The sequence below is a fragment of the Oreochromis aureus genome, linkage group 5 (assembly GCF_013358895.1).
Source record: "Oreochromis aureus strain Israel breed Guangdong linkage group 5, ZZ_aureus, whole genome shotgun sequence".
Lineage (NCBI taxonomy): Eukaryota > Metazoa > Chordata > Actinopteri > Cichliformes > Cichlidae > Oreochromis > Oreochromis aureus.
The window spans coordinates 15,396,305-15,414,891 of record NC_052946.1 but is presented as its reverse complement, the minus strand read 5'-3'; the positions used below and the strand labels follow the sequence as shown (position 1 = coordinate 15,414,891).

The 18,587-nt window shown below is 38.7% G+C and overlaps 1 protein-coding gene across 1 annotated transcript in view; it reads right to left on the bottom strand.

The window, feature by feature from the left end:
• The window catches only part of cpne5b (copine Vb), a 127,445-nt gene that overhangs the window by 96,562 nt on the left and 12,296 nt on the right, over positions 1-18,587 (bottom strand). Inside the window, exons 3-4 of the mRNA XM_031747859.2 lie at positions 697-737; positions 313-359 (exon numbers count right to left, since the gene is read on the bottom strand). Of these exons, the coding sequence (XP_031603719.2) occupies positions 313-359; positions 697-737 (88 nt within the window). The remainder of the gene's footprint in view (positions 1-312; positions 360-696; positions 738-18,587) is intronic.

Genomic DNA, 18,587 nt, shown 5'->3' with positions numbered 1-18,587 from the left:
GCCTGCTGTTTAGTCCCCAAAATGTCAGCATATTGATCATTATGGTGCGAGGGTTTTTGTTGTTGGTTGAAGTCTCCAATTAGGGAATATTTCCTTGGCATTTTCAGACGACTGATGCTTGAACAAGTTTAATGAATTGTCAAAAAACACTCACAGTGAAAAAGGGGGAAAAAAACCCATGAGCTGAATGTCTTAACTGGAGTGCCACCACTCCACCCCTGTGCACACAGAGAGCAAGGCCAGAACTTAATTGGACGTGCTGTAAGTTCTTTCTTTTTTGATTTGTGTGTGCATGTTCGTGTGTACACTCACCTCTCTCCACTGTTTGGTTTCAACACCTTGTGTATAGAGCACGCACACTGTGAAAAAGTGCCAGGGAGGGACATAAAAGGAGGAAATTTGGTGAAAGAAAGAGAAAACAAGAACCAGGGAGAGAGAGAGAGGAAGAAAAGAGAGTGAGAATTAGAAAAATGGAGGCAAATTCCAAATGGGAAATCAATGTGAGGGTTTTAGCTCCAGTGCAGTGAACAAACAGCCACAGCACACTGAGGGGGGAAAAAAAAGATTTCCCAAACTACAAGGCAACATATCGATAAAAAACACACAGAGGAGAAGCAGAGAACAACCACAACCAGAAGCAGGCGTAGAAAAATAATAAAGTACCATAAATAGGAGAAGTCTTTACAAAATACTCACTTGGATCTGACTTTGAGAATGTGTCTTTATCCAGCAGATTTCTGAAAAATGAAGAGAAGAAAAAAGCAACAACTGTTACTCATGCTGACAGCTCGACGTGAGTCACTTATACTCAGCTATGTTCTAAAATTTATGTGCACATACGGTATATTCTTGTCATGTTTGAGATGCTATCATTAACCAGAAGCCCACTTGAGAAGTGCAGAGCCTTATCTGACAATTTTACAGAAAGTGATCTGATCTGCTGATTCAGATCACTTCGAGTTTTGTGCGCTCTTCATTTTGTGCCTTGGTTTTCTGGTTTTCCCTTTTTTCTTTTCTTCGGGTATCTAGTTTGAGCTTTTGTCACATTGTAGGCTTTGGTAAGTCTCTGGGGACTCTTTTTTTGTTGCATCACATTTCATCTGTCTCTCTCAGCCTCCACTCGTCCCCCTCTGACTGCAGATTCACATCAAACATGCAAAACTCCTCTCTGATGAGAGACTATCAAGAATTTCCTCTCATCGCCACAGCGATTTTTCACCACCACTCCTGGCATCAAAGCCATGACACCTTGCAAATAATTAGATATCAAATTAGATGCAAGCCAGCAATAACACAAGAAGGAAAACAATAAGCAACCCCACATTTAACATCAATGTTTAATAGTGGCGTCTGTTCTGCTGTCAGCTCTGTTCATTCATTCAAGTCAAAACGTTTGTTAGGTCCAGGTATTGCTTATGTTCTGGGGACCTGAATGTGTTCAAATACCAGCGGTCACATTATGGGGACTTGGATTCTTTAAGGGGATAAACACCAGGTCCTAGTAATGTAGACTTTTAAAGCTTAAGCTGTTTTTTTAGCATGTTTTGAGATCAGATTTAGGGTAAATGGCATTAACATTGTCACCGTTATAGGGCAGTCAAATTGGTGGAAAACACTGAAAGATAGATGTTGTGAGGTAAATTCATATTAGAGCAGGAGCAAAAGCACTGCCTATATCAGGGATCAGGATAAAGGGTCCAAAGCCGGATAGCGACGCAGAGATTGGGAACACAAAACAGAAAAAAAACCCCAAAAAACAAGTATGATGAGCAGGAGCACAACAGAAAAACAGGAGATAAAGGTGGGAACAGGACAGAAAACAAACACAGACTTAACTAATGAGGGTGAGTCACCGAAAACAGCAGAAGGTAAAACAAGAACAAGGCTTTAACAGAAAGTAAAAAAAGGCAAATAACTAACACTGAGACACAAAGACTAATATAAACACGGTGATAGAGACAAGAAACAGGCGAACTAGAAGCACAAAGAAACAGCACAGAACCAACAAAGGTAACAGGGAGCGAAAGAACACAAATACTCGAAAGCCTATTACAGTGAGGGAGCCGTGGCAGCGGGGAGGGAGCACAAAAGGTATGTGACCCTAGCTTACTTCATAGTGACTGATAAGACCCACTCATGAAGCAAACATGGGTGCCTGCAGCACTGCAGAACATTTGTGTCCCCCGTCAGCCAATGAGAATAACTACACAATCTCTGTTAAGGTATTATTTATGCCTTTCACAAAGAAATCCAACCATGTTTAATCATTTTTTAGCTTCACCATCTACCACTTTTCATTTTTTCCCTGAAGCACCATGTGTAGTGTATGCTGGTTTTTTTATTATTATCCCCTATGAGGAGTACAGTATAAAACCAATGTAGAACCATTGGTCACTAATCAACCATTCTACTACTTGTATTATTTATTTGGGATAACGCAGTCAGTAATTGTGGGGTCACCTCATTATATAGTCTTGCTACATGTTGCTCACTAAAAAATCAAATAGGAAGCAGTGGATGATTCCTAACACAACCCTCGTTGCTGTAGCCTATGCTCTGTGTGTTGCAATGGTCTTCTGCTCTTCGGCTCTGGCAAACCATTTATTGTCAGTTAACATAAAACACAGGCGAACAGATTAAAAACTTCCGGCGTTTTGTGAACTGCAGAGAGATCTACCTGATGGCCTTAATCAGCACTGAGTGAGCTTGTTTGTCAAACCCTCTAATAGACATTCATTTGTATGTAAAAGACTCTTACTCTAGCTTTAGAAATGAAAAGTTCACTAAGAGTGCAAGGTTATTTTCACATTTACAATCCCTGCGTGTGCAAATGTGATTGCATGTGAAGCCTTTGACATGCACAAACAAACATGCTCTTTCATTCATTCCCAGACAATGAAATCAACTGGCTAGCGGGGATATCAACACTGAAAATTGTCGGGTAGGATTTTGCACAATGGCAGCCTGATTGCTAACATGTCTCCGTGTTTACTCATCTCATTTACTCATCTCTGTCTCTGCCCTCCCACCTTACCTCTTACTTTGTAATGGCATGTAGCGTTCAACCTCACACGTTTACATCTGTCATATTAAAGAACAAAGACTTGATGAATTGTGGATTTTGATTGGTAATAGAACTTGATCACAGTTTGGCTTTTTAAAATATGACAGGGTTTTTTTAACCGTGCATTGTACAGTGTATTTCATTTCAAGACCAATGTATTTATTAACAACTGCCACCTCTGGCAGCTCATCCCAGCAGATGTAATTACAGACGTTTTCCTATTATAGATCACAATGTAAGAATCCCCTCAAACTCAAGTCTGATGAGGGCCTGCCACACTGATTTACAGCAAAGGTTGCAGACACAAAATTACAGGCTTGTATTTGAGTGGAAAGAGCGCATAAAGGTCATTGTCAAGGATCTTGTTCATTCTTTGTTTCTCCGCCTACTGTACAGGTCCCACTCCATCTTCCAGCGTCCTTCACGTAACATCTGTAAAGTATTGTTTTTAAAGCTTTTTACTTTTTCTACTTTCCCTACACCCTCACATGTGACAGGAATTAATGTCTCAGTCAAGTCTTAACCATACTACACATGTACAACACACTAGTACATCAAAAATCCTTTAAGGGATGTCATCAAATACTATAAAGGTATTTTATTGGGTTTATTTGTGTACATCTTTGACAGATGAAGTTCAAAAATCATTCTTTTCCCTCATAATCATGGAACAATAATTCTGAGTAAAACGCAGCTGTAAGATAGTCAAATCAAAGCTTCATTTATTCAAATAATTTATCACTAAGGAGGACATGCTTGGTGTGAACTGACTGTATAAAAATCAAGTGGCTTCCATGTGACCAGTTTCCATTAAATTTAACCTGTTACATTGTAATTACATGTTACTAAATTGCATGCAACCTTTACATGTAATTAAATTCCTTAAAGTCAACATTTTGGCCATTTAGGCATGAATCCATACTACCTGGTTACTTAAAATGGGCTATTTGAAACATCAACACGAGCAACACAAAAAGCAGAAGTTTGACGAGTATAGAAGTAGTGTTAATCACATTTTTCTCTCAAGCCTTCATGTGGCTTCAGATCTTTGATCTTTAATTTAGAAACCATTAGTCTCGAACCATGCAGGGCCTTTCACTGTGCTATCATTTGTGATTTGCTAAAATCACAAACGAAATCACACAACAATAATTCACCCAAACACTAATGGGCTCAGAGATGTACAGGAGTCTTTTATCTGAGATAACAGAGTGCAATTAAACACTATTTGACTCCGGACAGAGAGGTGTTCTCGTCTTTTGAAGTGTGTGCAGCACGAAGGCCGGCGCGTGCTTTTGTTGGCTGCACTGAGCAAACATCCTTTGGGAACATAAAACTGGAGCTGGCATAAAGTGATTGACAGTTAGCTCCTGCCAGTAAAACTCTGTTCTTTATATTAATTATTTGCCTGCTTTTTTGTCTGTGTGCTTTCCTCTTAGCTTTTTCCACCCTGTCTCTCTTGATCTATTCCCGCCTGATTTTAATGCATTTTTTTATGAATTTGACTTTCTCTAACTTAATCTCTCCCCCCGTGTTTCGAGTGTTGTGTCACACCTCCATCAAGTCTGACCTTTTCATAATGTTTGCCAGAGGCTGCTATGTTCCTAGCTCTATTACCCTTCACGTTTCCTCTTGCTCGCTTGGTCACGACAGTGACACGAGAGCCTTCACTCGAGATGACAAAGCCTGTTGTCTCCTCTGATTCTCGCTTCTGTTTCTTTCTCGTTTCATTTTCTTCTGCAATTTCTGCTGCCTTCCACCTGAAGCTGTGCTCTTTCATCCACACTAATCTGTTTTGATTTTTCCTCTGTTCCCGTATTTTCTCTCCTTCCTTTAAGAGCTTTCAAGAGCACACTGATAAGAAAAAGAAACACATAAAGTCCTGAAATGTTTTGTTTTTCATCTTACATTTAGGTTAGAAAGACATTCTGAGCTACAATACTCTGTGTTTGTCAAAATGTCTGTGGGTGAAGTATTGCAGTCTAATGTCCCTGAAATGCCTACAGTTCAGTCTAAATAACAAAAAAAAACCCAACATATTTGATACCAAAAAAAGGAAGATAATTAAATTAGCAATTCACCATTTAAAAATTCTGCACTGCTGTAACTCCAGTTGCAGAGAAACGAGGAAATGTGAAAAAAAAAAACACCTAGCTATTTTCAGATAACAGTGCTTGTATGCAAAACTGTCCCAGGAATGCATTGTTAATAATAATTGGATGCTTTGTTCAGTTTAATTTATTCAGCCCTTATCCAAATACATATTTAGTTACATCTGGACCCTTTCCATCCACCACCTCACCATAACAACCCTCAATAGTACATTAGCACACAGCAAGCCATCACATTTATTTATGCTTCATTGTTGTTGTTGTTTGAATGGGAGGCCTCTAGTAAATTACTCTGGCAATCTTACACGTAATAAATGTTGTAAACTTCTGAAACTCTGGGACCACTAAAAATATTATTGGTACAGGTGTAAACGTGAGCCGGTACAAACTGATCAGAAGTTGGTTTTACTGACTTTGTAAGCCGGGGAGAGAAGACGAAGGGTTTTGGACACAGTGTAATGGCACAAGTTTAGATTTTTGTGAATGGCCACGTTTAACAAGTGCATCACCAACACAGTTCAAATTAACGAATCAGTTTAGGCATGGGTACTAGCATGTAAATGATACATGAAACTGTGGCAGACATCATGCTATTGCTAGAGATGGCACGATACCACTTTTTTATGTCCGATACTGACATCATAAATTTGGATATCTGCCAATACCGATATAAATCAGATTTAGTGTATTGTATAATCAGTAAAACAGTTTTTTTTTAATATCTTGCTGCTTTCAGTGTAAAGTAACTCCAGACCACCGACAGGTCTCGCATGCCAGCGCCGCTCTATCACGTGACGCATACTGCTCCGACACACTAAGGTCATGAGCTGGGTTACGCCATATTGCAAGTTTTGTGAGGTGCTTTTGTGATGCTTCATGGATCCGATTACATTTTTCATTTCTCTCCGAGTACGCCTTCGACGCTTATTCCCTTCCGATGCTGACGGTGGATCAAGGAGACCAGCGCACAGGCTGCAGGCCCGGATGTACTGTCTACATCGGCTGTCTCTCACCCTTTACCCATCCCTGTGGCTTGTCATGTGTTTCTTTGGTGTATTAAGAGTTTTTTTCATGTGCTATGTGCAGAGGTGTGTTTTTTTCTGTTCTCAAACTGATCTCCCTGTTGGAGCTCAGTCTTGGGGGAGTTTTTTTTTTTCTCCTTATCTTTCCCCATGTGGTGCATTTTCCATTGTTATACCTCTCTGACCTGTCTTCCCCATGTGATGTTTTTGTGTAATGTACGTATGGTCGGAGGGTAAGATGGCGCCGCCATTGCGTGCAATAGGTCGGCAGCCTTAACATGAAATTTCCCTTTCGTGGGACTAATAAAGGTATCTTATCTTATCGTAATTTAGGTCAGTATCGGACCGATACGTAATATCTGATCGGTCCATCCCAAGCTATTATTGATACTAACTAATCAACTGGTGACTTTCATGGAGACTATAAACCGTAACTATGATACCTGTAAAATAAATGTAATGTAAACACAGACTTTCTTTCTCTTTACTGTTTCATTCTAATTACTGTCTGTGTATCAGCGAGCTTATTATTTTCTCTTTTTGTTCAAGAAAAAAGAGGTGCCAGAGGTCGCCATTGTTCTAACATATTTGATACTTTCAAAATTGAATAAAGCTTGGGTTACCTGTTCATTATTTATTCCATTTTATATTTAGAGCTGTTAATGTGTTACATTGTTTTTAACCTCCGTACTGAAAAAAAAACATTGTGTTAAGTGTAAAGGTTGATAAAGGTTGAGCTTCCCTACAGTCTTTGAGAGTCTGATAAAATAAATTAAACAAAGCAGGTCTGTCTGTGTTAAAAGGGTATTATTAGCTTTGCCAAGGAGGCAAATGGGTAGCATTTGCATGCGTTTCATTCTGTCTGTAGACACAATAGCTCACAAAGTTAACAGTGAATTCTAATAAAACTTTGCAGGGGTGTAGCATGGGGTCACATTAACAATCCAATAAAATTTAGTTTACATCTACCGAGGTCTTCAAGGTCAACTTAATGATTTACAATTGAAAATTGATAAATTACCCTATAACTTTGAAACTTCGAGAAAGTACTGTATGAAGATTAAAATATCATACAACATTTGACCTCTTACCTTTCTTTCAAGGTCAAAAGATTGATCTGAAGGTCAAAGTGAAAGTGAAGTTATTCATGTCTAGCTATCTACAAATGAATACCTATTATCCTTTAACTACTCCTATATAATGTTTGTATAATCAAAGTAAACGTGACACCCTTATCAGATTTTCCCTTAAGGTATGTTTAAAAAGAACAAAGAAAAAAATGCATGTACACAAAAATAAATATTATACCATTAAAAGTTAATGCTGCCCAGAGATGGAGCCTTGGGGGAGGTTTGCACACTCTGAGTGCTCCTTGTTATTTCCTATTGTTGTCTTGATGCAGGACATTTTAAAATAATGCAAACACTACTCATCAAAGAAACAGCAAAGCAAAAAGTGTTTCACGTTTTTTAATATGGCAAACAACAATATAAACTGTGAACATCACTCAGTTATAACTCTGTTTGAATCTGGGTTACTCAAAGTTACCAACCAATCATGCAGGAATCTCACCAGGAAATAGTTTTTCCTCCCCTTTAACCTCACATCCCTAATGTAGTTTATGTCGTTCCCACTCACTGATCCAAAATGAATCCACTTGTATCATTCCCTATATCCTCCTCTATATCGCTGTCATTTCCACCTCCTGTTTATCTCTCGGTGGTTTATTATCCTTCTAATGGTCTCTCCATTATCTCTTATCGTAAATACAGCCCCAAACTGCTTTCATCCCCATGCAACTGCAGTTCTTTCCCCAAGCAGTCAATCAACGTATATATTTTTAGTTGTGACCTGTAGTCAGATTAAATCACTCCATCCAAGTCGGCTATTACGAGCCGGTGGGCACAGGTTCAAATGTGAAAAACTGCAGCTGAGTGCATCACAGGGCAAATGTGAGAAAAACATTTATGGATTAATAGCAAAAAAAATGTTTACAGTTTTGATGATATGGCTGTGGTGCTGTGATGCGGTAAAACATTTTCTTGGCACTGTGTTATCAAAATGCTGCAGTTATGTAGATTCAATCTACATCTGCAATCATTCTGGCTATCCTATAAGGCCAACTGAAGAATCCGTTCAGGTCCTATAAATCAGTGTTTTAATTTTAGCTTTTTATTAGAAGCCATCTTTTACAGTCATAGCGTTCAAGGCGTAAAGACTGGTGGTGAATAAAGCGTACAATACACACAGGATATCTGTAATCTAACAGACAATGATTGAAACAGCATCTGCCACTCTATAAACTATGTTGCTATGAATATCAATTGATACAATCTGTTCATTTAAGCTCAGTATGTCTTCGTTGTGTCTTGAGGGAGTACATCATTTTGCTTCTGCTTGAAGCAGAAAAGTTGCTGTGAACCACATGTAGGGGTCCTCTGGGAGTAGCATTGTCATATTTTCAGATAAATAATTGTTGGAGAAGATAGGATTTTTGCACTTTGGGGTCCACTAAATGTAGAGCATGACAGACAAGCAATATATGTTACTATGATGAAATGCTTACTGATATACAGGTTTAATCTCTAGGTAGCACATTAGGTATGATGTGGGTGTTAATTATCTTTTTCTTAACTGATCTGCATTTCTGCTATCACTGGCACAAGCTACACTCACTGACCACTTTATTGGGTACACCTTTTCAGCTGCTCATTAGCCCAAGTTTCACCCAATCAGATCCAGACAGTCACTGTATTTAGGCCTCGATATCAAGAAGATCGCTTCAGCTTCAAACCGTGCATCACAATATGGAAGAAAGGTGATGTACTTTGAATGTGGCATTGTTGTTGGTGCTAGATGGGCTGGTCTGAATATTTCAGAAACTTTTAACATACTGGGATGCAACCATCTTTAGGATTTACAGAGAATGGTCCACAAAACACAAAAATCAAGTGAGCAGCATTTTTCTGGGAGAAGAATGACTTGTTAATGCCAGAGGTCAGAAAAGAATGGCTAGACTGCCTTAAGCTGAGAGGAAGACAACAGTAACTCAAATAAGCACTTGTTACAACCAAGATATGCAAAAGAGCATCTCTGAATGCAAATGTTAAACCTTGAAGCAGATGGACTACAGCAGCTAAAGACCAAATCAGGTGGTGATCCTGTCAGCTAAGAACTGAAAACTGAAGCTGCAATTTGCATGGACAAGTTGGACAACAGAAGACTGGAAAAACATTTCCTGGTCTGATGAGTCTCAATTTCAGCTGCAACATTTGAATTGTAGGGACAGAATCTGGCAAAAACAATATAATGGTATTCAAACTACTGTTTTTGGTGGTATTATAGTGATATAATAGTTTCTTGGCACACTTTGGGTCCATCATCACATCACAGACTACCTGAGTATTGTTGACCACCTCCATCCATTTATGTGTGTTTTGATGGCCGCTTCCAGCAGGATAACATACCACGTCACAAAGCTCTAATCATCTTAAGCTGGTTTCTTGAACATAACAATGTTCAAGAAACCAGTTTGTACAATTCTATTACAATTACAATTCTTTGTAATCAAACTGGCTTCATAATCACCAGCTCTCAAACCAATAAGCACCTCTGGGATGTGATAGTACAAGAGATTCACATGATGGATCTGTAGTAACTGTGTGATCCTATCATTTTAACACAGACTAAAATCTCAGAGGAATGTTTCCAGAACCTTGGTATTATCAAGGTGTGCCTAATAAAGTGGCCAGTTTGGTAAAGTATTTAAAATTACATCTTTAACAAGACACAGAACATGTAAGAACTGATATAATAAATGATCTGATAAATTCCATTGCTGACACTAGCTACTGTAGGCATATGATGCTACAAAGATGAAACGAATAAACTGTCATTATGGTGTTTGTGAAGAAAAGCCTGTCTGAAAAGCTCACAGAGAGATGAAAAGAAAAGACAAAAAAAACACTCCATAGTTACAGCTTAATTAAACACTAATATAAAAATAGACAAGTTCAACACAGTGAAGTTTTCCAATTATACTATAAGTACATAAATCCTGTGACATAGACCTCAGACTAAGCAAATATCATGTCAGCGTACATAATAATAACACTTTGATATGTTCAAACATCATCATAGCACAAGCTCACATTAACAATAATTGTTTTTTAGTTCCAGCTCCATCTAAATGGAGAACTGATTCGTTGTTTATAGGTGATGGATCAAGCTGATTACGTGTTAAATATAGCAACTATTATCTTGTTGCTATATTTACAAAGGTTTAAAGAAACTATGAAGCTATTTATGTATTTGATGGTGCATTCTCTAAACACCTATGTAGCGTACAGCATTATTTATTTTATTCAAATCACATTTCATTAGGGATACACTCTCACTTACACATTAATATAAAGTAGATCATTAGTTTCACACACAAAGAAATACATAAACTGTAAAGGCACTCAGGGATTGAGACAAAAGCAGGACAAAAGGCAGTATTAACTGAACCTTCAAACAGAACTTCCAGCCAGGAGGAGAGCAGCCTGGGTCTATTCAAAACTAGGTCTGCTGTAACAAAACCTCATCAAAGCAATTCTTTCTAACCATGTCAGCTGCAGAACCCACAGCAGATACCTTCCTGCACACCAGCCCCAAGACAACAAAGATCCTTAAATCTGAAACCCAAAAATTCCTTCAGATGAGGTGCTCCTCTAAAACAATGTAGAAACGTCAGTTGTTCCCACAGATTTATTGCAAGGGTGGATCGGCTTCACACGAGCCCAGCAAAGTTAAACTGATGTAAACGGTCTTAAGAAAGCAGAGTTTTCAAGGCCTTATTCTTAAGGAGAATATGTCAGCAGGATTTCAGACTGTGGTAATTACTGTGAAATGCACTGCTCTCATAGTAACAGTAAAATTTCCTGATCCTTTCCCACAAGTACGAAATTTCAGCTATTTGAGGTCATTGCATTTTGCAAGGCAAAGCAAGAAAATAAAGTTTTAAAAAAATGTTTTTTATTGAAATGCTACATTTTTTCATAATGACGACAAAAGGTTGGTTTTTCAGTTAGATGCAGAGCCTGTGCTACTCTAGTCTTAAATACGCCTTTTAAGGCAGGAATAAACTTTTCTCCAGGGCATCAGCAACGACTGCTATGGCATAAAATATTTACAGTGTGTCACCAGATTTGCATTAGGTGTTACATAATACATTTCAAAGGGATTCGCAGTACTGAAGGGGTTTCAAACTAACTTCCTGAAACACAACTTCCTTATGTAAATGAGGCTATGAAAAGATATGAGATGCACAGAGGCGGCGGAGGCAGGATTTTGGTATGTATGTCTCTGTGCACGAGGGAATCGGCGAAATCAAGAGAGTATGAATGTCAGAGAAAATGTAATGTAAGAACAAGCGACGGAGAAGCGAGAAGGTGTGTCAGGATGTGCGTGTGTGTGCATGTGATGGAGTTGGAAAGAAAGACAGAGTGAGGGAGAAAAATGAAGTCCTCGGAGATTGTATCAGAAATAGTCTGACTATACCACAGCTCCTCTTGCACAGGGAGAAGAAACGATGCCTGCTATACAGACACGAAGACAATACTGACTCTATTTACAGAGATCTGACACAGACTGCAATAATTAGACAGCTCCTTTCCTCAAACCTGCAGGAGGTTCCTCATCGCTGCAGCCTTTAACCGCCCTGAGTGCAGGCTGAGAAGAGGATGATAAATATCTAGGGATGAGTGGCTGGTTTTGAAGAGGCGTTTCAAGCCATATAAATTGAGCTTATGAGATTCTCGACTTGGAAAAGAGCGCAAGTCAGCAAAAAAGGCTGCTGCTGGCTATGAAGTACAACTTCGGGAGCTTGTGGATACACTGCCTAATTGTAAAATGATTTCAGATGATTAGCTCAGACTACTTTTGTATGTATGTATGTAATATCCAATATAGAGAAAACAATTCACTGCTACCCACTGACTTGGCAAGTACCTTGGCTACAGCAGCTTGCCAATGCAATAGCTTTCTAACCGCTAACAAGACATGGGGTGCTAAAATATGGGGGGAGGTAATATTTTTAGCCAATATTTGATTATAATTCCAGCTTTGAGCTACATATTGTGAGGTTGACTGTTTCCCCTGGAGTGGGTGTGGTTTGCAGAGTATGGCACAGTGTGCAGTCGCTGTGGCATGCATATATAGACATATGAACATTCTTGCAGCAGAGCTGTGGCTATTCTCTGAATCCAAGTGTTACTGGAGCCCGGGTGTCTATAGGAAATGTACTCTGCTACTGTACTGCACACATTACAATAATATTTCCAGCACAGTAATCCCAGGAAATGTATGCCCAAGAAAAGACTGAGAGCAAAAGGTTAACATTGAGGGTGTATTTTTTCTAGTGCAAGAAGGCCAGTTTGTTTGTGTGGGAGGAGTCTATACGGGATACATCCAGCCAAGGCTCTGTGCTTGACCTCGTGCTTGCCCACAATGCAACACAAGTCAAGATGAGGGGGAAGGTTTGTTTGTTTGTGTTACTATAGAAAAGGAGTACACAGAGCTGGATAAGTATCCTCTCCAGAATCACTGAGTAGATAAAGTGAAATGAATCTAAGCAAATTCAAAACATGCTTCTTTATTTAGATGCCCCTTAGCCTTTGCATAGCAGCAGCACCTATTCTTTCTGCTGTCTACATAGAGACAAGACTAACATAATACACTATAATATGCATGTACTGAAGGTAAGGCTTAACAACTGGCACAATCTAAGATAAAAAAAAACAATGAAAATCGAAAGACTCGAAAGGCTCGAAAGACTCTCGTGCTGTAATATCATTTAACATGAAATTCTAACGATTACACACCAAAGTACTCTTAGTGATTGTCAAAGTTTCTTCAGAAATACGCTTTCACCATTTTTTAAACCACTTATATTAAGTTCCCATGTGGTTCAATTTGTGTCAGAGGTGTATTTTTGCATTTCTTTGAATGTTATTGTGCATTACGGCACCTGTTTTAAAGTATATGGCAATGTTCGTGTTTAGTCCTGGCTTTTCAACCTCTCATTCTGAATTATTGACTTTTAAGTTATATTGTTATTGATTATTTTTCAGCCACCCAATGGCTTTTATCATTTGAGTTTGGTGTTCTTGTTGACATAGTGTCGCTGTATATATATTCACTGGTTTTCTCGGTTTTAGTTTTCTTTAGCAGTCTAGCTTAGTTGGTTGTTATTGTCTATTTTTGATTCTTGGTGTTTCAGTTTGTTCCCCCCGTGTTTCCCCATGGTTAAGTCTCCATCCATGTCTTGCATGCATGGTATTTAGTTTTACTTCAACTGTCTCACTGTCTTTGATTAGTTTTAGCTGTGTCTAGTTACCCTGGAGTTTCCCCTCTCTTGTGTCTGTTTAAAGCTTTGGTTTGTCTTAGTTGCATCATTCTGTAATCATCTCGTCATCTCAGATCTGCATTTTTGTTTTACCTGGACTTAAGCTGTTGTCTTGGATTACACACTTTGCCTAAAAATTGGTTTGTAGCAGCCCCTTATCCACACACTTTGGCAAAATTTCATTTATTTTATTTTAGCAATACAGTTTCCTTTTTCTCCTTATTATTTTCTTAATCAGGGACCTTTGCAGTATATTTGTCAACGAGATTTCTACCATCTATTAGTCTGGGTTATTTTAATTCCTCATTGAACCACTGGGGCCATAAATATTTTTAATAGTACAGGTTAGCCTACAGAAGTCTAAAATCCAGGCTGTAATTTATCAGTTGCTTTATTTATTTCCTCTCCAATTATTGATCAGATTAATGGAATCAGGTCAGGTGGACTGAGCTACTGTGCACCTTGTGGTATAACATCTGTGTCTGCTGGTGTCTCAACACGTATTTTTAAAAAACACCCTGGCTTTCAAGTTGTAATTACTCTCACTGCAACCAGTCCATCTTTCAAATACCACGCTATTTCGAAAGAGCATAAACAAGTAAAAAATATCCCTGCACCTTGAAGCTCCAGCATTGATTCCTATATGTTTTAGTATGTCTGTGGCTGGTTTGGAATTTATGCGCATCTTTCGACTCAGCAAAGAAAGCAGAGCAACCAAAAAACTATTGAATAGAAAAATCATGCAATCTCCAGGCCTCAGCCAGCGGGTTTGAACTCTGAATTAATTTTGGTTTAAAAAAAAAGAAAAGAAAGAAAAATGGCTTTTTAAGCTTCAAAAAATCCTGCTGTTTTGAAAATATGAGGACAAACTGACTAAAGAAAAACAGAAACAAGGTGTTTGGGTTTTTTTCCCAAGGACATTTAAACAAGGACTGGTTGTAATATGTTGGTTATGAAACATACCCATCTTAAAGAAAAAAATCACTGCCTGGAACAAGAAGATTGGTATTAACTTCATTTGGTAAGTTAGAAGACAGTGGCATATGACCAGAGAAAGGGGTGAATAGATGAGGAGGGGATGAAAAGGTAATATAGAGGAAGCAATATAAGAAAATGTGGAGGTGGAAGAAGTAGGGTAATTGGTTTATAAGGCAGGACGAGGAGCACTGGGTAAAGCAGAGTGTTATTACAGCTAGATGATGCATCACGAACCATTCACCGGCCCTTCATCTCTGTCCCTCATCTTATCACTGTCCTGTCATTTTTCTTTATTATCTCTGTTTTATTTTACTAATAGAAAAATGTAATACATTCTATAAGTCCTTCGATACGTCACAGTGATATAGTCAGTCATAGATCACAAAGTTTAACATAATTGGCTATACCTTGCCTACAAATAAGAGCCTCTCATCCGTCTTACACCAATAACAAAGCCACTAGCAGCAGCAATTCATAAATAAAGGACTCCTCATAGCTTCAATCATGAGTCCAAACTGTAGTGCTGGTATTGCTTTAGCGTCAGATCGATGGTAGAACCAAGCAAGATCGTTTTTCCCACCAGCTGTTGAATTATTCAGCCCACGACTTCCTCTGGGGAGATCCCTGCTCAGCCTGCCAGACAGACACAGCGAGCTCACAGCCTGGCAAGGAAGCTTGGGATTGTCACAAAATTCCTAACAGCACGGTCTGTACTGTGTCTGAAGACAACAGAGGTCATGTAACAGACAACAGGGCATACTGTATGGTTACAGCCGTGACAAAAAGCACTTTATTGGACGCTTATAGTTTGCATCATCTGTTTTTTGTGACCTGAAAAATATTATGTGCAACTTTCAGTCTCACTTATGCTTTTAATGCAAACAAATATCAGCTCGGGTCTTTTTTTCCCAATAAACAGGAAAAAGCATCTGCTTCTCTGCAATTGAAAAACTACCAATGAAGTTCCAGCTCTCTGCTTCTACAGCTTCATGCAAATGCAGCAAGATTCTCGAGATGAAAAGCAAAATGCAAATGAGAGCAAGTTCATACTGTAAAACTAATATCCGGGGAGAAAAAGTTTGGAAACTGCTTCAGAGTAAGCCAGTGTAAATGTGCATCAGTGAAGTGTGTCACTGTAGAGTGAAGATTTCATTGTCAGATGTCCACCTCTGCCTGCCCCTAAGACGTGTTCTTTTAGCTAATGAGCTACACTCGATTTCACAGAGACACAAACAATACACACACATCTTAACATTAAGTAAGGCTCTAACGAATGCTTTCAAATCTGTGAAGCTCCATTTCTTCCAAGAGGTTTTAATCCAAAGGTTAACAGGCTAACGTGCTACTATTTAGAAGGCGACCACAAACACTGCACAAGTTAAACAAAGACATTATTTTCCTGATTTTTAATCATTTTAGAATTGAATGTGTTTAAGCTACTGTAATCCATCCAATTCTGTATAGAAAGACATTTTATTAGGTCCACTTTTCTAGCATTGGGTTTTACCCACATTTACCTTCCAAACTGCCTTAATTCTTTGTGGCATAGATTTAACAAGGTGCTGTGGTCATTCCTCACAGACTTTGGATCATAGTGACCACGTCACACAGTTGCTGGAGATTTGTTTCTGCACATCCTTGATATCATTGTCCCGTGCCACCACATCCCAATTGGACTGAGATTTGGCGACTGTGGAGATTGTTTGAGTACAGTGAAAAAACTGTGTTGTTCAATGAACCAGTTTAAGATCATTTCAGCTTAGTGACAAGGTGAGCATCAAAGATGGTACACTGTGGTCATAAAGAGAACATAGGGCATAGTCACCAATAATATTCAGGTAGGGTATGGCAAGAAAATGTCCTCCATACCATTACATCACCAGCAGTTATAAGCGCTGATACAAGGCAGGCTGGATCGATGCTTTCACGTTGTTCAAGCCAAATTTTGACTTTGCCATCTGAATGCTGCAGGAGAAATAAAAACTGATCAGTTCATTCAACTTTCTTCCAATTTTCTATTCGCCATTTTTGGTGAACCTGCTTGAATTTTAGCATCATTTTTTCTGTTTTTAGGAGAAGGGAGTGGCACCTGGTGTGAACCTCTGCTGCTTCTGTAACATGTTGTGCATTCACAGATGCTTTTCTGCATATGTTGGTTGTAACAAGTGGTTATTTGAGTTACTGTTTTCTTCCTATCAGCTCAAAACAGTTTGGCCATTCTCTTCTGAAATCCCACATCAACAAGGCATTTTCTCCCAGAGAACTGCTGCTCACTGGATTTTCTGAGGGGGGGGTTCAGACTATTTCAGAGAAAGTTTTTGGGGAAAATGCAAGCAGATCCACAATTTCTGAAATTATCAGAAATCCCAGTGGCACTCAGAGTTACTTTAATCACCTTTCTTTACCATTATGATGCATAGTTACTACGATTCTTCAGCGTGCATAAATCTATCATTGTATCTTAGATATAAAAAAGGAGCTCTGAAAGCTACGGTAAAGATTCAGTAAGATAAACTTCATAAATAATTGATCCTGCAGACTAATTTCAGCCACACTTCCAGCTTAGGTCTGCAGAAAAATCGCAATATATAGTAAATGGCAATATTTCTGAAATAAAATAACTTCAAAAGTCCATAATGTCTTAGCTGCTTTGAGAGGTTTTCACTGCTTTCAGTGTAGGGCTAAGAAACTGCTATCCTTTCATTACAGCAGTCCTTGGAGTGGGGAACTAACTTATTTTAAGAGATGACAGAAAAATGTTTATTCAGCTATATGTGCAGTTATTTGTTTGAGTCCAGAAATGATCCGTAACAATAACTGTCCTAAACCGTGACATATGCAATCACATAGGCAGCCTAGAGAACAAGACAGGCACTCACACAATCACACACACACACATATTTTTTTCACTCATTCATTATCTATTTTCCCTCAGGGCGTTGGTAGCTCCATAATCAAAACTAGTCATCTCACCCACACACTTTTCACACTCTCCAGTTTTGCTGTACCACACATGCCCATCTTGCCCAATCATCCTATCCCGCACTGAAGGGCTCAGAGCCAGAGCTGAAATAGCCCTGCGGCCTGAGAATAGGCAAACAATTTTACATCTACTCTGAGGAGTGAATTCAATCGTGCATCATTCACTACAAGATGCTGACGGCCCAACAGTTTGTATAAACAATGACACTGTTAGACTGCTTTCATTCATTTTTTTGACTCTCGCTTGTGATAAAAATCTTAATACCTGATTTCATTTGGAATTTTGGGCTTTGGAGTGTCAACAAACAGGCACAGTTAGTGAAAAATTCAAAAAAGCGTTAAACAAAACACTCCCACCTATCACAAGCTGAAAGTGGTATCCATTTGGCATCTTTTTCCAATGCAGTGAGACACCAGTTTAATATCATTTTACAACTTGAGGAAGAAGACAAACTTGCATATCTGCATATGATGGTGTCGTGCGTCTGGCGGGGTGACACATGGCACCATCCCAAGAACTCCAACCACAAGACAAGCCTTACAAACCTTTGTTAAAAATTAGTTTTATTAAAAGACAGACTTACCCAACAAGGTTCTTTGACATTTTTTAGTTACCATGGTTATAATGTATGTCCTTAGCAACCAAAGTAACTCGACCCACAACATTAGAGAGTCTCACACTGCCCTACACATTGAAGAATTACGCTGAGGTGCACAGCATATTACTGTGAAGCCAACAGGTCACAATGAAATGCCATTGGAAATGTAAAAAGTGCCTTTTAATAAAAAATGATCTTATAGGATTTAGTTAATTTGGACACACACTAATAGATGTTTGACTTTAATTCAACACAGTAATATCTTTGCTGATAAAACACTCAGGGAAAATTAGCATCAGAGCCAACCAGCACATATCAGTAACAGGCTAAGCTCATGAGCTAAGGCGTATCACAAATTATTTCTAATTATAAGCTCTACAGATAAAAATTCAAATAATCCTGTCAAGAAATGTGTTCAAAGACTAACACGACCATTAAAAAAAA